The 24,990-nt window shown below is 34.5% G+C and overlaps 1 protein-coding gene across 5 annotated transcripts in view; it reads right to left on the bottom strand.

The window, feature by feature from the left end:
• The window catches only part of Dach2 (dachshund family transcription factor 2), a 556,554-nt gene that overhangs the window by 87,729 nt on the left and 443,835 nt on the right, over positions 1 to 24,990 (bottom strand). For all 5 annotated transcript variants that reach the window (XM_045140992.1, XM_045140993.1, XM_045140996.1 and 2 more), the window contains one exon: positions 11,485 to 11,657. In XM_045140992.1, coding sequence (XP_044996927.1) covers positions 11,485 to 11,657 — 173 coding nt within the window. The remainder of the gene's footprint in view (positions 1 to 11,484; positions 11,658 to 24,990) is intronic.

Below are 24,990 nucleotides of genomic sequence, written 5' to 3'. Positions count from 1 at the left end.
ACTCTGAATGAAATTCAGTCAACCTTCAGTTCATTGATAATATGGCAGCCAGGAAATCAGATAATTTACTGGTATGTGACCTATTTTATGCATGTCCAATGTATTATACTCATTTACAATGAGATATGGTAAAAAACAATCTGTGTGGATCTGAAAGTTTTCATTTCCTCCATAATAAAGACAGTTATATAAATAATTTCTCTGTTGCAAGTAAACACACACATTTTGACCTCTGAAATCAATATGCATCTATTTAGAGACTTAACCACAGTGTGTTTTGGTTCTTTAGGTAGTTACTGTGTGTCTAGGCCTAGTTAAAATTTCACAGCAAGTTAATATGTTTTAATACAAATGATAACACAAGTGGTAATCCCCTTAGAATTTTCCCAATACAGAGTTAAAAGTATTTGTAAGAAATAAATAAGGACATTTAAAAAGAAAAATTGTAATTCTAAAACCCGAATGATTTTACTCATTGATGACATCATTTTATGTGGCATTTATGACATTTACATCCCTTTTACTCTTTATGTATTTCACTCACATCCCATCAAAAACAGCTGTAGCTCCTCTGAAGCACTGCAGAATTCTCTAGTTTCAAACAGCAAAATAACCAAATCCTCATTTATCCTATAATTAATGCAATTCTCTTTGGTGATACCTCAGATTCTAATATGAACAGTTCAGCGTTTATGCCTAAAAGAAAGAGCAGCTATTGGACATGCCATTACTTAGTACAAACACTGTCCTCTTTTATCAAGCCATTTCCTTTAATTTTCATGTATATTATATAGTTAAAGGATGCATGCATCCTATTAAGTCACTCAAAAGCACAATTAGTTCTACAGAGAGAGCAGAAGCAAGGTTTACAAAGTTCAGTTTTCACAGAGTTTAACACAATTTGTATAACATTTAGTTTATTGGCACTATAGTATCAAATATGATCATTTGGAAGATCATTTATTTCATTTCAGTATATTTTTTTTACCAGTTTGAAATGTTAGTAATATAAGCATAACTAATTAGGTACTAATATGTGTGAACTAGATAATTTTATCACTTGGTTATACACATATATTCTTTGGTTCCATTGTGTTTTTTAATCAAGTACTTGAAATTGATGTTATCCTTCTCATATTTTATTATTTTTCCTTTTTTCATTCATTCAATAGAAGTGCATAATGTTTAAGTATTTTTGTAGTTGATTTAATCTGAATTCAACTCTCACTGTAATTATTATTCCAAATTTTAATCTATTAATAAGTTCCTAAAGGATATAATGATATTTCACTGCTTACAAGTAGCTTTTGGAAATTTATCTGAATACTAAAATGTTTTCCATAATGTACTTGCTTTGATAATTCATATTTAATTGATTTACTTCTTTTCTAGAGCCACATCGTTCTACAGGAATAGAAGTGGATGGCATTTGATAGACTATATAAATAAAACCAAAGAGAGAAATTAAAAAAAAAATTGTTGCTATTTGATTGAATATCAAGACATGATATCTCTAAATGCTAATGAAAATGTAGTTTATGAATCTTTATGAACTAGTGTAAAAATTGAGTTGTACAGTCACTTTCTTGCTCTTGCACTTTAGTTAATATAAGTGAATATGGAAATTTTCCTGAACTTAGATGTAAATAGGCAAGTAGAATATTGAGGATTAAAAGGTGAAAAAATGTTATTTAGCAATTATAAATTTTCATATTCCAGGCTAGGAAATATATATCTATCTCATAGTCTGGGAAACAACAAATATGTAATAATATTATACTTCACATTCACAAGCAGTTAAGAAATTTACCAGTTAGAAAGAGCTTTCAGTTTCCAGTTTTGGAGATATAACATCACCTCTCAATTGAAAGATGTGACATAGTACTGTGCATAAGAAATGCCAGATTGGGGATAAAGCTGGAACATACAAGCACAAAAGTGTTCAAGATCATAGGCATACCCTAAATGCGACCTATGTAATGTTTGAACAACATACTGTCTCACCTTTTCAGGAAGATTAAACTTGTCCAGATAGAGGCTGGCAGATTAAAGGAATAGGCCATAATATCTGCTCATAGCATGTAAATGGACTTGAGTGTCCAAAGGATATTCAGTGGAAAATTTATGACTTCTAAATCATGCTGTGTGTTGGAACTGTGCCACCTACCCACACACACAAAAAAAAAAAACAAATGAAGACAAGCAATCCTCAATTCTGACTCAATGTATCTTCATCTCATGCCCTAAGAGATAGAAATAACATTGTTCTGCACAGCGCACTTAGAATAAGGTTCAAATAGTGGTTTTCAGTGAATTTGAATTATCACAAAAGCCCCCTCTGTGTTGACTAATTTTAATACCAGATGTTCACATGCTAATGCCACTGCCTTGTGACCATTTCCTATCAATTCATTAATTGCCAGCTGCTCAGCCAAACAAGAAACACAGCTAATCAGATGGTTCTGGGAAATAGCCAAAGAAATCCTTTCTATTTGCTTTGCTAAAATTTATCAGAGGAAACTACAGTACAGAGGTAATACAAAGTATCTGAAAATTATAAAATATAATATGTTATATGATACCTAAATGTCAAATATCAAAGGAACTTTGTTCATACCTATCATGTATTTAACCTATTTTTGCTTTGAAATTTCACCATATTCATGGGTAAAACTGAAGGCTGAACATCCTTGCAAGTCTAATGATCATAATGTGATTTCCAATTCATGTTATGGCTATATTACTTATTAACTACAAATGCTAATAGCTGAGCCAACACTAAAGGGATCTGAGCCAGAACTAAAAGCTACTATGTGCTTGGCATAACAACATCCTCAAAGTACTTTTGGCCAAATAACAAGAAAAACAACTACCAAAAGTGGCATACGTTTGTAACCTATATCTTTTCCACTTTTTGAATTAAAGATGTTATTACTAATACTATTTATATTGGAAAAACTTCCCAAAGTTTAATAACCCGTAAATCTTTAACCTTAATTCATTCATGCTACATAAGTTTATTGAATGTTTAATGTACCCTGTTAGTGATGTAAAGAAGGACTGGATGTTTTTATATGACATTGACATATCTAGTCTCCAAACTAAAGATTAAATAGTCCAAATGCAAGCTTCAATTCAGTAAATAACAGAAACTTTAAATTAATTGCATGCTCCTTGTGAGGGGTGATAGGACATGTAACCAAGTCTATGTCATATAAGAGTAGAGAATCATTCATGTGAATCCAAGGATGAATGGTGCATGCCCTTAGTTGAGTCCATTGTGTGATTAGGAGTAATTCCTGAAAACTGCTGAAGGACTAGAGCATACACACAGCCTCCCAAAGTGGCTCATATGGGCACGATTTCCAGAAAGCCATAGTAGCAATTGCATGACTACTGATCTGAGTAAAAATACAGATGACTGAGGTCTACATGGCTTCCAGGTGGGGATTTTTTGTGGAATGGAGAAATAACAACAGAAAAGTAAAATGTTGCTCTGATAGCATCCTCTGCATTAGCCTCTGAGTTGACAAGTTGGTCAAAAGAGAAGCCAGAGGTTCTAGCTTGCTAGTTCGTACAAGTAGAGGAGTGAAATAGGAAGAAAGTACAAATTTGAGGTGTGTTTACAGGTCCTCCCTTGGAATTTATAAGAATAGATTGATGGTAAGGAGGGAGAGAGCGAGATAGAAGTTAAAGGATACAACCCCTCAAATATTACCTTTAATACAGAGGAAGGGAAATCCGTGGTTTTGCATACAAAAGGAGTCCTCAATAATGGACCAGTGCAGAAAAACATAACAGTCAGAGACTACTCTGACTCTTTATTTTGTGTGTGTAAATGAGTTTATTGACGAATACACAAGGTCAAGCTCCGACCCCCAGAACAGATCCCAACAAGAACAGAATAAGAAGCATTCTTAGGGCAGCCTTTACCCCTCCTCCCATTTCTCCAGTGTCCCAAGCCTCACATACAGACACACGGAACAGGACTGGGTGAGGACAGGAAATCTCTGACCAGTAAGAGCCCTGAGCATGTGCTTGCCTCCCCAGCCCTCTGTATGCCAGCAACATCAGACACACTTGGGCAGAGAGTGGGGTGTAGGGGCATATATCCAGCTCCCTTAATCTGGCCAAACTTGAAAGGGGCCTAAGAGGAAGCTGTGGCAGAGGCAACAGGCTGTCTCTTTGAGAGAGGTTCTTTTCCAAAAAGCAGAGCTCCTCCCCAGCTCTGCCTGGGGTGCAATGGGAGGAGGCTCCCACAGGAGGGAAGACATCATATGGATTGGCTCAGTTAGGCCAGAAGAGAACAGTAGCTGTTATCCATCACTGGTGGGGAAGCTGAAAGAAGCCTCAGCTTCAGAGGTTGAAGGACATATCCTGGCATAAAATCATGTTCTGTCTGCTTGTCCTGACACATTCTCCTCCTTCTGGAACTACAGTTTGCTTTCAGATGAGAGCACAGTGTTTGTAGTGTGAATCTCTTCTACCGCCTGTATCCAACTGACTCCATGTATGAGTCTCAACAAGGGAACTTTATCAACTTGCTTTCTTTCCTATCCCACACATCACCAACCTACCCACACATAACCACCATGCCCCCAGAACAGATCCCAACAAGGGTCCCATTAGGGTTGAGGATATTCACTCTGATCTCATGGCATCAATTTGGGGATAAGGAAATTGGATGGCTCATGAAAAGGAATTGTGGGCCAGGCAAGGTGTAGCACTTTACTCCCAGCACTCAGGAGGCAGAGGTAGGAGGAGCGCCATGAGTTTGAAGCCACCCTGAGACTACATAGCTGATTCCAGGTCAGCCTGGGATAGAGAGAGACCTTACCTCTAAACTCCCCCCACAAAAAGATTATGGATTACAGAGGGTTTAGTAAGATAGTTGCTCTATCCTCAAACCTTGTACTACATAGCACTTTTGGTGCAGAAATTTGTATCAAAAATAAAATCTTTTCATGTGGTATTTGTCTTTAGTATCCCCTTAGCTACTGACTCATTACATCAACTTGCACATACTTGTAATGGATAATGGTGGGTTTTTATTGATCTTGTTTACCACCTATAAAATGTTTTCTCTATATGGATGGTATTAATGTTGACCTAGGTATCTTATAGATCTGGCAAAAGGCCATGGTCAAGGAAGACAAAGGTACCAGGTGTGAGGGTGAACTTTTATTATTATTATGTTATTAAATGGATATTCTATGCCTATAAAATTACCTTCCATATATTTGTGTTTAATGATTCCTACTGCTGTCCACATCCATTGGTCAAGTGGATGGTGTACTACAGAGACTCATAGCATATCAAGCTCCTAAGAACTAGTGACCATTGCTGTGATATAATGTTTCAAAAGAAGAAAATAACCATCTATATTACACCTTCCAATGCTTAGAGACCATCACTGAAGAGAAGGCAGAAAGAACATAAAAGCCAAAGGAAGGGAGGGAGAGTTGACATTGAAACACTCCCTCCTGAGGACAGAAGAGATGCTCATAAGACTCAGGAAGTAATTTAAACTAGAAGGCTCAAGAAACTCTTATAACCTACATTTGCAAACCACTTACTCTAGTTTATATAAGCCGTTACAATTATGGAGGAGGAAAAAAAAAAAAAAACCTTTAACCAGCCAAGCTGCTTGTAAGTTGTACAGAAAGTGACAGGGATGCAGCTCTTGTGGGTCATTACCCATGATAGGGTAAGCTTTTCAGTGATGTAGCTATTTTTGAGTCATCCATGGTACTGTAAGTAATATCTCACCCATACTCCTACTAGTATCCTCAATACACTCACAAGTTCACTAAGGTAGACTCAGGTGGCATCATTTATTTGGTCTGTTTTCAGTACTTTAGCTCTATCTGGGGTGAATAGATATTTGATTCTATCTTTCCAAGAAAAGTCACACAATAAGTCAGAATAGCAAACTCCTTTCACACATTAAACATTCATTTAATAAATCAGAAAACTATTTGTCCTCTGTTTTCTAATAGTTAATAATGAGATTATTAATTTTTCTTTCTAAACAGCCACAAGGCAATATTTTTGTTGATTTTACATGGGTATTATAGTTTATTTATTTATTTATTTGAGAGTGACAGACAGAAAGAGGCAAAGAGATTGAGAGAGAGAGATTGAGAGAGAGAGAGAGAGAGAGAGAGAGAGAGAGAGAGAGAGAGAGAATGAGCACGCCAGGGACTCCAGCCACTTCAAATAAACTCCAGATGTGTAAGCCACCTAGTGCATCTGGCTAATGTGGGTCCTGGGGAATTGAGCCTCGAACTGGGGTACTTAGGCTTCACGGGAAAGTGCTTAACTGCTGAGCCATCTCTCCAGCCCTAGTTTAGTTTTTGTAAAGCTATATACCTTACTAAAAAAGTTTTCTCCAAGAAAATTTTTTTGCAATGATGGAAATGTTCTATATTTTGGCTGCCTAATATAGGAGCCACAAATAGATGTAGCATTTGGGTAATTGAAAAGAAACTGTCCATAAACATTTTTTAGCTTTTCTTCAAATTTTATATGTATTTATTTACTTGAGAAACAGAGAGAAATAGAGAAGGAGCATGCCAGGATCTATAGCCACTGCAAATGAACTCCAGATGCATGTGTTGCCTTGTGTATCTGGCTTACATGGAGATTAATGAATCAAACCAGTGTCTTTAGGCTATCATGCAAGCACCTTACTTTCTAATCCACCTCTCCAGCCTAACACTTGTAGTTTTAATATTATTTAATTAATTTAAGGCTAAATACTTACATGCAAATAGTGACTACAATTTTGGGCAGCTTAGTAATACTAGGAAAATTCTGTGCAACTAAAATTCATTCTTAAATTATTTAAATACATGTATCTGAGGAAATCTATCAAAAACAATAAACATATCTTCCTCATATGTCTAAGAGCTCTAAAAGCATATGATTTTACTTCCTCCTTTTGGTAGGAAATCACAGCAGTTGTGACTGGGCCAGGCAGGTATATTCTTCCTTGTAGTAGCTGTCCCAATTTAAGAAAAACTTCAGGCATTAAAACCTCTAATCACCAATTTTTTTTCACACAAAGGTGGAAATATTTGCACATATTAAATAAAATGACTCAAATACAATTATGCAAAATACAGTTTCTAACTTGAAATCATTTTGTGCTAAAGAAATAGCTTGAATTTAAATTGGAAACTAATCTTATCCTTTTATTTTATGGAGATTTCTTAAACTTTTAATTTGTTATGCTTTTCTGAAGAAATATAAATTAATAGGTAAACAGATTGGAAAAGTTTGTGCTTTTTAAAAATTTATTTGACAGAGAAAGAGGGAGAGAGAGAGAATGGGTGCACCAGGGCCTCCAGCCACTGCAAGTCAACTCCAGACTCTTGCGCCCCCTTGTGCATCTGGCTAACGTGGGTCCTGGGGAGTCGAACCTGGGTCCTTTGGATTTGCAGGCAAATGCCTTAATCACTAAGCCATCCCTCCAGCCCATGTTTGTGCTTATTTAAGAGGGATATGAATTATTGTGTGTTATTTCTTTTCTGACTGTGACTATAATTCCTCCCTTCCTATGGTATAAAAATAGTTACTGTTTCCAAGGTAGGACATGTGAGTTCATTTGGCCTATCTAAACTTTTAATCATGAATTATATTTATTCATTTATTGTTTTATTTCCCATTAAGGTACAAGAATCGACAAACACCTGATACATAATAGAGATTCCATTAATGGAAAATAAAATTATAGGAGTAATAAACTTTTTAGACCAGATATAAGTGGTCTCATGTACCTCATAGTTGTTACAAATGAACTGTTAGCATATGTATGTTTAGACTAAAATGAAACTAATTGTTCCTTTCAGATAAGAATAGCAAAATTTTTTTATGCTCCTATCTTTTTTTTTTCTTTTTCTTTTTTATTAGTTTTCTATTCATCAAATACAGGCAGTTTGGTACCATTATTAGGCTCATCCGTGACTAGCCCCTCCCCATTGACCCCTCTTGTTGAGGTATATGGGTCGTGCATTGTGGAGTTAGCCCACAGTTATTGGTACGATAAATGTCTCTGCATATCCTGACTCAACATGTGGCTCTGACGTTCTTTCCTCCCCCTGTTCCGCAAAATTTCCCTGAGCCATTTTGTGTTCATATTTGGTCTGCTTCAGTGATGAGGTGTTGGGGGCCTCTGAGGCTCAAGCCAGGGTTTTTTATGTAGAGGTGTCTACAATGCATATTAAAGTTATAAGTTACATTCTCAGTATGTGTGTCCAATGTCTATACAATTCTAATAGATTAAACTTTGAAAATGTGCTTCACCAAGGAGCTCATTGAAATAATTTTCTTTAGAAATACAGATTAAAGTAAAAAAATATACATTCTAATATTTGAGTATCATATGACTCAATATCAAATTGAATAATTTTTTGAAAGGAGGATGACATTCATTCATAGAAACATCCATTTGTAAATTACGTGGTTTTTATTATAACAACGACTGACTTATTTTTTGCAGAAATTATGTCTTATTTTTGTAAAGATAATAACTTTCCTATTATATAAGTACACTATAGTGAGCTTCACATTGCTAGGTTGAACCACCAAACCAGACACAGTTTATGGAAGAAATGGGATTGTTGTGAAGCTTACAGATCCAAGGGAAGTCCCTTAATGGCTGAAGAAGCTGGTCCCCTCTCATAGGTCCACACAGAAAGAAATGTCACCACTAACACCATAAGCAAGCACACTCCAGGAACCCTAGGCAGAGCTCAAGTGCTCTACATATCTTTTATTGAAATTCAGATCCACCCTCAAACATACCTTACGGCTGGACCCTAGGATCCACCAACAGTGACACCAACTTACAAGCTTGAATAAAACTCCTGAATCTGTCAGGTGAGGTTGTTCATGCCTTTAATCCCAGCACTTGGGAGGGAGAGGTAGGACGATCATCACTGTGAGTTTGAGGCCACCCTGAGACTACATAGTGAACTCCAGGTCATCCTGGTCTAGAGTAAAACCTTACCTTGATAAACCAAAAAAACAAACAAACAAACAAACAAACAAACAAACAAAACACTCTTGAATCTATTGAGGGACATCTATTCAAACTACCACAAGTACTTTGTTATAAATACATGAAATTATATATAATTTCTCTTCAAAATAAAATTATTTCCATGCATTTTTTCAGGACTTAACTAAGCATTAGATTGAACACAAACTTTTTGAAGTAAAAAATCATACTTAGGCTAGTTCAAACTTTCTTATTTAAGAGGTTGCATATTAAATTAAGTATCAGATATTCCACAAAAATATAACTAATTCAGTCCAAATAAAAGACTTTATGAAAACTAGTAAAGTGAACTTTTGAAGACACACAAGCATGCATATATTATAAATATGCCTCAAACTTCCAGGGATGATGACTCCACTATATTAAACATGGGTTTTTATTTTGAATTTTGCAATACAGTTTTTTTTGTTGATTCTCATCATCCCTCCTACTCCCCCCATTCCTCTGTCTCCTCTCCCTTCTGTATCTATATCACTTCCATGCTTTACAACTCCCTCATTCTTTTCCAGGCCCTCCCTTTGTAGTTCTTTTAGTTATGATTCTACCTTTCTAGGTAGATAAATAGATAGATGATAGATGATAGATAGATAGATAGATAGATAGATAGATAGATAGATAGATAGATAGATAGATGATACATATTACAAGCCAGGGCCCACATATCAGAATGAACATATAGTTTGAAACTCTGAAATTGAGTCACTTTACTTAATATAATCATTTCCAGGTCCATGCTTTTCCCAGCAAATTTCATAATTTCATTTCTATGTAATGCTGAATAGAATCCCACTCTGTATATATGTACCACATTTCATTATCCATTCATCTATCAAAGTGTATCTAGGCTGATTCCTATTCTTAGCTATTGTAAATACAGTTGTTTGTGCTTCTTAATAGATTTTCCCAACTTTATTGTAAGTTTATTTTTCAATAGCCATCCAATTTCAAAATCATGGCAAAAATATTTTATTTTTTCAATAATAGCCATAAGTAAATTTGTTCTCAAATTTACTCTATTTTTCAGTTTTCACTGTAACAAATAATTCTAAAATAAGTATGATAGACCAATACATTAATAGCTACAATGTTTCCAGGAGGAAAACTTTCACTTGGAAGTTTATAAAAAAGAAACTGACCTATAAAATTAGAAACCTCACATCTAAAGTGGGTGCTAATTTTAAAATAAATATTCAGAATATCAAATATCTCATGACTTCACTTCTCTCATCTACATGTTTCTCTATTAAGAATATGTCAGTTTTGCAAGGCTCAATTCAAATCCATCAACTGTAACACATTTCCTAATTCCAGGAAACCCTCCTCCATACTTGGTCACAATTCTCCCTCTCCTAAATTCCTTTTATTTGGTGTTTTACATGTTATCCATTACTTTGATTTGTTAGTACAAGTTAAATGAGTAATTATTTATCTCATTTATTTTGAGAGCTTTGGAAGTTACAGTATATTTCTTCTTTATTAGTTTCCTTTATTGATCAATATAACAACATATATATGGGTTAAATAAATGAAGAAGTAAAGAACCAATCAATATGTTGGTATGATTGATTATCCTTTTACCATCCCATGTATAATTATCTCATAACTAAAAAAAATAAAAATAAAAAGTACTCAATATTTCCTATATTATTTGGCAAGAAAGAATAGCATTGCCTAAATAATAGGAAAAAGAAGGAGTAATGATTATATATCTTTGTGTTACTTTAAACAATTCCCATATATTTCTAAACTATAATATAAGATGATGTAATAATAAACATCATAATTAAATTATTTACTCCTTTAATAAATATTTTCCTCACATTATCTCCATACGGCTAATGAAATACATGGGAGAGAGTATCAGAGTGACTTTCATTTTACTGTTGAAGAAGCACTTTCAGTAGGGTTAAGTTTCACATTCCAGTTCACTCAACCAATCAAAGGCAAACCAAAATTAAGAACCAAGCCTTTCTGACAATAAATTCTGTACAGTGTAGCATATCTCACAACTTCCTCTAAAATTCCAAAAATAGAAAAAAAAAGTACGCTTTTGACACTGTTTTATCCCACAGATAGGAAAAAGAGAAATGTTTTATGAACACTTATTTATTATGCCATTAGTCTGGTCATGCCTTCTACATACTGTGCACTTGATTTTAAGGCATGAAACTAGAAAAATAAGAGACACAGACAGAGATTGAAATTTGTGCCCACAGGAAAAACCAAACAAACAAATACAAACAATAACAACCAAATCTGGCAGGCCTGGTCAGAAACCAGATTGAACAATACTGCATAAAAATAATTGACTGAGTCAGTGAGCTATGTGTTACTAGTGATGATGCACTGGTACTGATGATAATTTATCAAAGTTTATATGTAATTAACACTTTTTTTCCTCTTCAAACAATGATTCCTACCTTTATAACAGAGGCACCAGCTCTGGAGAGCGGACTGTGCATCTGGGCTGCAGCAGCCATGTTGGCAATAGTATTGAGATGGTTCATCTGATTCATTGCCATGGCAACTGATGCAGGAGGTAAACTGACTGGAAGTAGGGGATGAGGCATCATCATAAATGGCAGATCCAGTCCTAAAAGAGACAGTGCACATTAAAATATTATATTATGGCACTAAGAATAGCTCTCTTGTACACATTATTTATTACTGGCTTTTAAAATCCATTTTATTATATTCTAGTAACTCTTTAGATTTTTAATAGTATCAATGGCACTTTAAATTAATACTTAAAAATCTTCTTATATATAGACTTTTAATAAATATATTTTATGTTTTCTTTTACTCCACAATGTTATTTACCCACATAAACCAAAATACTTAAGCTGAACATTGCAAATAATAAATTAAAAGCTGCCATTTGTACCATCATATTTTGATATATTCATTGTTTGTAGTATATAACCTTCTTTAAGAGAATTAACAGAATTACTAATACAGCATGCTTTAGGTTATCTAAGTTTCAGAAATATTAAAGAAAGTAAAACTTTGAGTATGTTTGTCCTTTATAGGCATAGACCTCTAAAATTAATTCTTATAGTTCTAATTTGATGTCTTAAGCATAAGTTTTATGCTAATATTTAACTTCCCTCCATTTTAATAACAAGTATAAATATTATTAAATAGTAACAGGAATTCCATATTTTCTTAAGCAATTTGAAATAATATTCATACATTTTTAAGTCTCTTAAAGAATAGCTCTAAAACATTCACATACTTGTGATCATAGCAGATATGTGGTAATATAAATGATTTCTAACTAAAATATTTGTTTACTTACTCCCTATCAAATTAATTTTTTCAGAGAAAATGCCTTTGGGCAGAGGGTAGAGAAAATTTGGCAAATGTTAGGGATGCTATAGTAATTATAAGTAAAGCACAATATTTCACAATGTATTTTAAACACTTGCTTCCACAGTAATCTTTTCCTATTTTGGACAGAAGCCCAGAAGCCAGTAATTTTTCACACGTGTTCTAAAACATTATTGCATACACATTTTACCAATTATTATGGAGTACTGAAATTCTATGACAAGCAACATTTACATTGGCCATACATGTAATGATCAACTATTAAAAATAACTAATTTTGGAGGTGAAGGGATTGCTCAGTGGTTAAAGTGCTTGCTTGTAAAAGGCTAATGACCAGAGTTTGATTTCACATCATTCATGTGAAGCCAGATGCACAAAAGGGGCACATGCATCTGGGTTTCATTTACAGCACCTGGAGGCTCTGGATGACAATTCTCTTTCTCTCTCTCTTTTTTTCCTCTCTCTCTCTCTCTCTCTCCTTGCAAATAAATAAATAAATAAAATTAATTTTCCTTTATTTACTTTTTCTTGTTAATCATCTCATAACGGAACAAGAATGACAGGGAGCATATAGGAAGTGTTTCACTTGATGGGCATACCTGTCCTTAATGTTTCCTTTAAAAGCAGCCACAGAATGTTTGTTATCAGAGTTATGCAAGGGTATACATCTAGAATTTTAACTTATATACAGAACCCAAGAAAGGAAACATTTTGTGTATGTCCCATGACCCTAAGTCCAATATAGTATAAATAAAATGCCCATATCAGTGTCCACTGATGGCTTTCATGATACTTTCCTGAGCCACTTACAAAACCAATGTATTAGATATGAAAGATTTTAGGAAGGGGATTATTTGTTTATTAGAGAGAGAGAGAAAGATGGCATGCCAGGGTCTCCAGCCACTGCAATAAAACTCCAGATGACTGTGCCATCTTGTGTGCATGCACAACCTTGTGTGCTTGCATCACATTGTGTGTCTGCCTTACTTGAGATCTTGAAAGTCAAACATGAGTTCTTAGGCTTCAAAGACAAGCACATTAACTGCTAAGCCATCTCTCTGTCCCCTGAGGGGGGTGTGGTTATTAAGACATCAGAGAATCTTCCACACAATGTTTTCAGCATTCATTTCAAAATGGTCTTCCTTACTGCATTACATTTTTTAAAATAAAAGCCAAAATAAGTGTATATTTTAATTGATAACTTCTTTCTAATTGATTATTTCATAATCTTTAAAACATATTTGAAGTTATTATCCCATATTTTTAAAAATATTATAAATTAATAAACATTATTGAATATTTATTGATAAAATGTAGTATTATGATACATTTGTACAATCTGAAATAACTGCATCTATATTTAAAATTACTATATCCATATTTTCAAAAGCATATCAATCTGGAGGGCATTATGCTAAATGAAATAGACCTAGATGAAGATGATGTATCACATGAACTTTCTTAAATTTAGAGTTCATCTTCTAATAAACTACAAGTTTGTTTTCAGTTAGCCATACAAAATACTATTTAGATGCAGTGTATTTTATACTCATTACATATCTTAAAATATAGTAATAGGATATTTTATAAAGTATAACTACTAATTAGAGTTCATTTTCATTCTAAACCCTTTACCTTATGTTCACCATAACAACCATCAATGATTTAAACAAGTTATTTATATGGCTCTAATCATGAACCCAAAGAAAGTTTAAATTTCAATTCTGCTATATATACATGGTATTTCAATCACAAATTGATCAAACTGTAAAAAAAAAAAAAAATGGCCATTAGCATCTCACTTTACCATTCAAAGGCTTAAATAAATGACTTTGTTCAATTTAAACTTTCCTTAATAATGTAATAATCTTTCCTCATTCTCCAAAGATATTCTACATCACCCAGACACCATCTGGCCATATCAAGAAATATGCCTACTTAAAGTCCAATTGACATGCAAACTAAATGCAAAGTATAAACAGATTTAACAGCCCATTGACAGTTTTAAAATATAATTCATCAACATTTCAAATAACCATGAAGGACTTTAAAGTCACATTTTCAGATCATGACCTGCAATAACTATCTGTCAATTGGCTATAATGACTTAGAATCTAAGATAATATTTACATTCTAGGCTAGTTTTAACAGTGATCATCCCCCAACATACACACACATCAGTTGCACATGCAAAGTATATGCAAATACCAAATTATGTAAGTCAACCTTTTCCCAAAGCTTAAAACATTAAATTGAAATCCTTTCATAGTACACAACACTCCAGCAATCTGGCTCACTTAATCACATGCCAGAAATGTACATAGATTTTTAATAGTATGGTAATGAAGGTAAGTCTGACTAAAAAAAAAAAAAAATGTAGCTTTTATTCTGTCAGCCAGAAGGACCCCATTCAATCTAATATAAGCACTATATGTATCATTTCCAGTGAAAATAGAAATCCCTGTAATTTTAACATAAGGGCATGGGAATGCTTTATTCTAACCATAATGTATTAGAAGCTTCAAAAATTCTGATTGTCCTTCTCAAATCCACATTGATTTGATTTCCAACTTATGTTGAACTCTGCCATATGTGGTCATATCTACAGTGATATCAGGCAGCTTCCCCATCAATAACAGCGCCCTTTCTTCTTGAATTCAATTCTTACTCTTTTCCAGTTATCATTTCACTCCAATTTTCAGACCTCAGTGACTATTTAGTACCACTAGAAATACAAGCGCATTGAGTTCATCCAACACAATATTTTTGGTTGTGATGTCTCATTACATTTGTGTATATATTTTGTACTCTTACATGCTTATTTGTATTTCTCTATAGCTGAAATGCTTCTTATCATTCATAATGCTTATGGCTTTCCCTGGAATCTAAATCTCGAATCCTCATTATTTATTTATCTATGATTTTCCTTTTAAGATTTAATAAACTTTTGTTTTTAGAGCAGTTCTAAGAATGCAGAAAACATCAGTAGACATTTTCTTACATAGTATTTCCACTGAGCCAGCATACAGTTGCCTTTCATATTAGTATATTTTCATCAGAGTATATATATTTTTACGATAAACACACTATGACTGACAAATTACATTAAATTCCATAGCTTACAGTAGGAATCACTTTTTGATGTTTATCTCTATGAGTTTTCATAAATGTAAAACATATGGTATTATAATGTCCATGCCATTTTAGTATCATACAACTAATCCAATAAACTAATTGCCCACTGTCTTTTAGTTATCCCCTGAACAGTATTGATCTTTGTAGTATCCCTATAGATTTCTCTTTTCTAGAATGTTGAATAATCAAGGGCTTTTTCAGATATTCATTTGTCACTTACAGAACATGCACATTTTTATGGATTGAGAGTTCATCTTTGGTATATATCTGAAAACACATTATGTACAAAAATCACCTAGATTCTTTTAGTTTTAGAATTTTGCAACTTATATTTGGGTCTATGATTCATTCTGTGTTAATTTTTGTGAAAATTTTAAGGTCTGTGCCTAAGTTCATTTTGTAGCATGTAGATCCCCTGTTGTTTCCATGGGATTTGCTAAAAAGACTGATGGATTCATTTTATTGTGTTTTCTCCTTCATTAAATATCAATTGATTGTAATTGTTTTGGTTATGGGTAATCTAATTTGTCCTGTTGATCTACTTGTCATCTAAATCACAAGGTATGGTGGTATCAGTCTACTGGCTTCATTATTCTTCCATATTGTTTTGGCTTCTTTTGTTTTGCATATCAAATGTATGTGAATATTCACTAAAATAATATCATAATATTTTAGTTAAAGTTGTACTGTATCTACCAAGTAGATAATAATTTACATCATAATGTTATTTAGCATTTCTATCTATGAACATGGAATAGCTCCTCATTTTTATAATTTTTGATCTTTCATCAGAGTTTTCTAATATTAACTGTCTTGATAGCATATGCATTTAAGGATATAGTTGAATATTTAAATTTTATTTAAATATTTTATTTATTTATCTACAATAAAGAAAGTGAGTGTAGGTACTCCAGGACTTCTTGTGCTGCAAATTCCTTATAGACATATGCACCACTATGAATATGATTTGATGTAGGTCGTAGGGAATTGAAACTGGGCTGGTAGGTATTGCAAACATGCAGCTTTATCCACTGATGCAACTCTCCAGCCAGTTAAAGAATATATTAGGCAGCATCTATTTGGACCTTGATTACTTTTTCTGATTTTTAAATTGTTTTTAAAGGTTACACTTATATTTCCTTTCCTAAGGCCCCATTCCATTGCGGCTACAAAAAACTCAACACTAAATCAGATTGCTACCACACACACATATATATATGGCTTTCAAATTGCATATTATATATGCAAATTGCATAATATTTGTTTTGTTTTGTTTCGGTTTTGTTTTTCAAGGTAGGGTTTCACTCTAGCTCAGGCTGACCTGGAATTCATTATGTAGTCTCACGGTGGCCTTGAATTTATGGTGATCCTCCTACCTCTGCCTCCTGAGTGCTGGGATTAAAGGCTTGTGCCACTATGCCTGGCTCCTGTGCATCTGGCTTATATGGGTCCTGGGAGAATTGAACCTGGGTTCTTTGGATTTGCAGGCAAGTGCCTTAATTGCTAAGCCATTCTTCCAGCCCTCAAATACCATTTTCTTAAAAACAAAAATCTTTAGATTGGTTTACATAGACAAACGTCACATTTTCTTGTTTCCCAACCTCTACAACTTTATTTTCATTTTAACTTTATTTCCTTTTCTTATCCAGTACATGATGAGAAGAGGCATCCTTACATCATTCCTGATTTAGAAGAAAAGACTTTATTTTATCATTGAGGTGAATGATATTTTCTGAAGGCTTTTGTAGACACTCTTTATCTAATTGTGTCAGTTCCATTGTGTTTATATTAACATTAGCATTTATTTTAAAAGACTTGTATTTTAGAAGATGCATTGACTGCCTATAATGTTAGGATCATAAGACATATTCCCTTTAGCATACTGATATGGCAATATATTAAATGTTTTTATAAATATTGTATTTATTTATTTATTAGAGAGAGAAAAAAATGGATTGCTAAGGCATCTAGCCAGTGCAAATGAACTCCAAATGCATACATCATCTCGTGCAACTGGTTTTAGGTGAGTACTGGGGAATCAAACCTGGGTCTTAGGCTTTACAAGCAAGTGCTTTCCTTGCTGAACCATCTCTTCAGCCCCCATCAGTATGTTTTTGATGGTGAAACATCTTTATATACCAGGAATGTTTCCCACTTGTTCATGTTATGTAATTAATTTTATAACTATTTTCTTAACTCCCCTATGTCATTAAGTCATTGCTTTTGAATAATTTTGACATCATAGAATGTGTTAGAATACATTCTGTTATTTGTCTTCTAGGTGAGATTGCAGATAACTGGCACCATTTTTTCCTAAGTGTTTAGTTGAATTCACATGGAAATGCATCTTAATCTGGTATTCTCAGATTTGGAAGGGATTAGTTATAGATTCAATTTCTTTATGTAGCTAGGAATTTTAAGATTATTACTTGCTGTAAGAAAAATGGTAAATTGAACCTTGAAAAAGAGAATTGTACAAACCATTTACATATTATGTGAATGTCCATGGGTTTAATAGTAATGGGTTCTGTTCTTTTCCTCAGTTTGTGGAGAGTTTTATTATGTTCATTTATCTTGTTAAAGAGTACAGAGTGAAAGGCATGAACCAAAACAATATTATTTATGTAAAATTGAGTAAGGCATTCAAAAGGGCAGCCTAAACCTTCAAAAATGTATGGGCATCTACATCTAATAAACTAGAATACTAATTTATATAGTTTTTAATCACATGTAGTGTTATAGTGTTTGACTCAAACTAGGATCTGCATAAATAATATGGTTTTATTTGCTCAGCATATTTTCCAGTGGTAGTGAGTATATGTAGTCTCTGGAATACAGGATTTGAGAAGATTTACATTTTCTTATGTACACAGCTACTTTTTACCATAAGCATGCATTATTTTATGTTACTATTATAAAAAGGATAATGATACTCTTGAAATATAATGAATTATTATTTAATAAAGAGTAATTACTCAATGAAAAAAAGAGCCAACTTCTGCCTTTGTTGTTGTTTTTTTCTCAACTGATTTTGTATTTATTTCACTGATATGTGTAATTAGTTAATGATTGTTACTTGTTAAACTGAAATACATATCTATGGTATAACTTTCTTCTTTTGAATATACTAATTCAATAAAATAAAGTTACCTCTAAGCACTACTTATCTTTTTTTATTAGCATTTTCCATGATTATAAAAAAAATCCCATGGTAATTCCCTCCCTCCTCCCAAACACTTTTCCCCTTTGAAATTCCATTCTCCATCATATTACCTCCCCTTCACAATCATTGTACTTACATATATATAATATCAACCTATTAAGTACCCTCCTCCCTTCCTTTCTCTCCCCTTTATGTCTCCTTTTTAACTTACTGGCCTCTGCTACTAAGTATTTTCATTCTCACGCAGAAGCCCAATCATCTGTAGCTAGGATCCACATATGAGAGAGAACATGTGGCGCTTGGCTTTCTGGGCCTGGGTTACCTCACATAGTATAATCCTTTCCAGATCCATCCATTTTTCTGCAAATTTCATAAATTCATTTTTCTTTACCGCTGAGTAGAACTCCATTGTATAGATGTACCATATCTTCATTATCCACTCATCAGTTGAGGGACATCTAGGCTGGTTCCATTTCCCAGCTATTATAAATTGAGCAGCAATAAACATGGTTGAGCACGTAGTTCTAAGTAAATGAGATGATTCCTTCAGATATATGCCTAGGAGTGCTATAGCTGGGTCATATGGTAGATCAATCTTTAGCTATTTTAGGAACCTCCACACTGATTTCCACAATGGCTGGACCAGACTGCATTCCCACCAGCAGTGTAGAAGTGTTCCTCTTTTTCCACATCTCCACCAACATTTATGATCATTTGTTTTCATGATGGTGGCCAATCGGACAGGAGTGAGATGGAATCTCAATGTAGTTTTAATCTGCATTTCCCTGATAACTAGTAACGTAGAACATTTTTTTAGATGCTTATATGCCATCTGTATTTCTTCCTTGGAGAACTCTCAATTTAGTTCCATAGCCCATTTTTTGATTGGCTTGTTTGATTCCTTATTATGTAACTTTTTGAGTTCTTTGTATATGCTAGATATTAATCCTCTATCACATATATAGCTGGCGAAGATTTTTTCCCATTCTGTAGGTTGCCTCTTTGATTTTTTCACTGTGTCCTTTACGGAGCAAAATCGGTGTAATTTCATGAGGTCTCAGTGGTTAATCTGTGGTTTTATTGCCTGAGCAATTGGGGTTGTATTCAGAAAGTCTTTGCCAAGACCAATATGTTGAAGGGTTTCCCCTACTTTTTCCTCTAGCAGTTTCAGAGTTTCAGGTCTGATGTTAAGGTCTTTAATCCATTTAGACTTAATTCTTGTGCATGGTGAGAGAGAAGAATCTATTTTCATCCTTCTGCAGATATATATCCAGTTTTCCGAACACCATTTGCTGAAGAGGCTGTCTTTTCTCCAATGAGTGTTTTGGACATTTTTATCAAATATCAGGTGGCTATAGCTACTTGGGCTTACATCTGAGTTCTCTATTCTGTACCACTGATCTACATGTCTGTTTTTGTGCCAGTACCACACTGTTTTTGTTACTATGGCTCTGTAGTATAGGTTAAAATCAGGTATGGTGATACCACCAGCCTCATTTTTGTTGCTCAGTATTATTTTAGATATTCAAGGTTTTTTGTGGTTCAAAATCAATTTTTGGATTGTTTTCTATTTCCATGAAGAATGCTTTTGGAATTTTGATAGGGACTCCATTAAATGTGTAGAGTGCTTTTAGTAAGATTGCCATTTTCACAATATTGATTCTTCCAATCCAGGAACAAGGGATGTTTCTCCACTTTCTAGTGTCTTCTGCAATTTCTCGATTGGTTGTTTTAAAATTCTCATTGTAGAGATTCTTTACTTCCTTGGTTAGGTTTATTCCAAGGTACTTTATTTATTTATTTATTTTGATGCAATTGTGAATGGGAGTGATTCTCTGATTTCATCCTCTGTGTGTTTGTTGTTAGCATATATGAAGGCTACTGATTTCTGTGCATTTATTTTGTATCCTGCTACATGGCTGTAAGTTTTGAACAGCTCTAATAGTTTGCTAGTAGAGTCTTTAGGGTCCTTTATGTATAGAATCATGTCACCTGCAAATAATGATAACTTAATCTCTTCCTTTCCAATTTGTATCCATTTTATGTGTGTCTCTTGCCTTATTGCTATGGCTAAGACTTCCAAAACTATATTAAATAAAAGTGGGGACAGTGAATACCCTTGTCTTGTTCCTGATTTTAGTGGAAAAGCTTCCAGTTTTTCCCCATTTAGTAATATGTTGGCTGTAGGCTTGTCATAAATAACTTTTATTATATTGAGATATGTTCCTTCAATTCCCAGTCTCTCTACGACTTTTATCATGAAGGGATGTTGGATTTGGCAAATGCTTTCTCTGCGTCCATTGAGATGATCATGTGATTTTTATTCTTCAACCCGTTTATATAATGTATTACATTTATAGATTTGCATATATTGAACCATCCCTGCATCTCTGGGATAAAGCCCACTTGGTCAGGGTGAATGATCTTTTTGATATACTCTTGTATTCTGTTTGCCAATATATTGTTGAGAATTTTTGCATCTATGGTCCTGATGGAGATTGGTCTGTAATTTTCTTTTTTTGTTCTATCTTTGCCTGGTTTTGGTATCAGGGTGATACTGGCCTCATAGAAGGAATTTGGTAGAATTCCTTCTTTTTCTATTTCCTGAAAAAGCTTAAGAAGCAATGGTGTTAGCTCTTCCATAAAGGTCTGGTAAAATTCAGCAGTGAATCCATCTAGGCCTGTGCTTTTTTTAGATGGGAGATTATTGATAACTGTTCGGATCTCCATGTTTTTTATAGGTCTATTTAAGTGATTAATCTCATTTGATTTAATTTAGGTAGATCATATAGACCAAGTAAATCATCCATTTCTTTCATATTTTCATACTTTGTGGAGTATATGCTTTTATAGTATGTCCCTATGATTTTTTTTTAATTTCTCTGGAATCTGTTGTGATGTTTCCTTGTTCATCTCTGATTTTATTAATTTGTGTCTCTTCTCTCTTTCTTTTGGTCAGATTTGCTAAGGGTTTATCAATCTTGTTTATCCTTTCAAAGAACCAACTCTTTGTTTCTTTAATTCTTTGGATTTTTTTGTTGTTATTGTTTCTATTTCATTAATTTCTGCTCTAATCTTTATCATTTCTTCCCACCTACTGATTTTTGGTTTGCCTTGTTCTTCTTTTTCTAAGCCTTTAAGGTGAAGCATTAGGTCATTAACTGGTGTCCTTTGTAATTTCTTAATATAGGCACTTAAGGCTACAAATTTACCTCTTAGAACTGCCTTCATTGTGTCCCAGAGATTTTGATATGTTGTGTTCTCATTATCATTTGACTCTATAAATTTTTTGATTTCCTTCTTGATTTCTTCATTGACCCATTCATCATTTAGTAGTGTATTGTTTAGTTTCCATGATTTTGTGTATGCTCTATAGCCTTTCATGCTACTGATTTGTAGTTTAATTCCATTGTGGTCAGATAGAATGCAAGGAATTATTTCAATTTTCCTGAATTTTTTAAGATTTGCTTTGTGTCCTAATATGTGGTCTATTTTAGAGAATGTTCCATGTGCTGCTGAAAAGAATGTATATTCTGCAGCCTTTGGATGAAATGTCCTGTATATATCTGTTAGGTACATTCCTTCTATGACCTCATTTAGTCCAGATGCCTCTCTGTTTATTTTTTTCCCTGGATGACCTGTCAATTGATGAGAGCAGGGTGTTAAAATCACCCACCACCACTGTGTTTGGTGTTATCTGTAACCTTAGTTCTAATAGTGTTTGTTTGATGAATTTGGGAGCCCCCATGTTGGGTGGATATATGCTTAGGATTGTAATGTTCTCCTGTTGGAGTGTGCCCTTAAACAATATAAAGTGACCTTCCTTATCTTTCTTGAATAACGTTGGACTAAAGTATACCTTGTCAGATATTAGGATAGCAACCCCTGCTTGTTTTCTAGGCCCATTTGCTAGAAACACTGTCTTCCAACCTTTCACCCTAAGATAATGTCTATCCTTTGTAGAAAGGTGAGTTTCTTGGAGAAAACAAGTTGTAGGATCCTGCTTTTTAACCCAGTCTGCAAACCTATGTCTTTTCTCTGGGGCATTGAGGCCGTTGATATTAAGAGTTATTATTGAAAGGTGTGTATTTATGTTTGCCAGGTTTTTTTTTTTGTGGTTCCAGTTCTACCTGTGCTCTCTTGTGTTAACTAGTATTTGTGTATTGCTTGTTTTTTCTAGGTTCCTTATATGTGTGCTTTTCCTTTTCTTCAGCATTGAGGATTCTATCAAGTATTTTCTGTAGAGCTGGTTTGTCTTCAAATACTCCTTTAACCTGCTTTTGTCATGGAATGTCATTTCTCTGTCTATTTGAATGGATAGCTTTGCAGGATAAAGTAACCTTTGTTGACAATTATTAACTTTCAGAACTTGGATTATATCACTCCAAGCCCTTCTGGCTTTAAAAATTTGTGTTGAATAATCTGCTGTAATCCTGATGTGCTTGCTTTTGTAGGTAACATGATTTTTCTCTCTAACTGCTTTCAATACTTTTTCTTTGATTTGTTTGTTTGGTAGTTTGATCATAATATGGCAAGAAGATGTTTTTCCAGGTTTTGTCTGGCTGGGTTTCTAAAGGCTTCCTGTATCTGCATTGGCACCTCTTTCCCAATTTGGGGGAATTTTTCTTTTATGATTTTGTTGAAGACGCCTAGTATGCCTTTGGAGTGGAATTCTTCTGCTTCTACTATGCCCAGAATTCTTATATTTCATCTTTTCATAGTGTCCCAAATATCTTGAAATTCCCACTCATACTTTTCTATAAGTTTGTCTTTCTCTTTGTTGGACTGTATTAAATCTGCCACCTGGTCTTCTAGCTTAGATATTCTGTCCTCTCCTTCATCCATTTTACTGGTGAGATTTTCTACAGAGTTTTTTTTTTTTTTTTTTTTTTTTTAATTTCATTAACTGTGTTCTTCATTGCTAGTAATTCTGACTGGTTTTTCTTTATTATTTCTATTTCCTTATTTAAGTCTTGTATAGCCTTCTTTATTTCATGAAATTGGTGTCCTGTGTCTTCTTTGATTCCTTTGATTTCCTCTTTGAGTTCTTCTTTGACTCCTTTGATTTGTTCTCTAACTTCTTTGAATATATTTACAATCATTCTTTTGAAGTCTTTCTCAGGCATTTCCTCTAACTCGTTCTCACTGGAGGTCATTTCTGATGCATTAATACTTTTAGGTGGATTGATATCGTCTTGCTTTTTAGTGTTTCTTGTGTTATAATGTATATATTTTTGCATCTTGGATTAAGTTAATGCTTGGATTTTCTAGCTACCTGGGTATTCTTAGCTGTATCAATTGATTTGATGTTATATATTTCCAGGGTAGGAGCTTAAGGTGTTAGTTGTGGCTCTTAGGACTCTCAGAGTGTCTACAAAGGTGCTGCTAGGGGTTGAGTTTCCCTGCTATGGGAGTATTCAAGTAGGCTGAGCAGAATAAAATATAGGTAGATTCTAAAAGTTAACTAAACACTGTACCTAATCAATCAAAAACAGCCCCAAGTATGTATGCCAGAGTAGTTATTATAACAACCAGATCCTCTATCAACATGGAGGTTAAAATTTCTGGTCTGTTGAGGGATTCAAGTCAGCTTGTGACCAAATGAGACCCTTCCCTGGTGCAATCCCAGTTACCTTGGATGATTTTCGTCTCAGTCAAGTTGCTGTCTGGTTGTCGGGCTGTTGTTTTGATTTCTGGAGCTGGGCACTGGCTTTTTTGCAGGGCAAACTGAGCCTGGCAACTGACCCTGCAGATCAGCACCCCTGCTGCTGGAACTGCTGCTGCTAAAGCTGCCTCTGATTGGTCTGTCAGCAGCTGAAGCTGCTGCTGCTGGGCCCACTGCTGCTGGTGCCTCTGCTGCTGCTGCTGTAGCTGCCATGTCTGGAGCCACTGCTGCTGCTAAAGCAGCTGCTGCTGGGTCTGCTGCTGTTGCTACTGGGTCTGCTGCTGTTGGGGCCACTGTTACAGGTGCTAGAGCCACTGATGTTGCTGATGGACTCTGCTTCTGCTTGGGTCCAGCTGTTGGCTCAAGTTGGCATTGCCGGGTCCCAGGACTGCTGCTCTGTTCACTGGAGCTGGGCTCAGGCAGTGGCGGATGGGTGGGAGCTGCAGCTGCTCTAGTTCTCTTGCTGTTCCACATGTTCTTCTACCTCATGGTCTGCTCCTCCATTGCTCACTGATGCTCTCCCTTCACATTTCTTGAGTTGCAGAGAGTGCAGTGTGAGGGGAAGCTCCCACACCTGGCTTTTCCTGTGGCTGGAGCCGAGTCTGGTGGCTTTCTGGTGCACCGCCGCTGCTG

Source organism: Jaculus jaculus, chromosome X (genome assembly GCF_020740685.1).
Source record: "Jaculus jaculus isolate mJacJac1 chromosome X, mJacJac1.mat.Y.cur, whole genome shotgun sequence".
Taxonomy (NCBI): Eukaryota; Metazoa; Chordata; class Mammalia; order Rodentia; family Dipodidae; genus Jaculus; species Jaculus jaculus.
The sequence above is the reverse complement of the archived record's forward strand: the minus strand, read 5'-3'. Positions and strand labels throughout refer to the sequence as shown.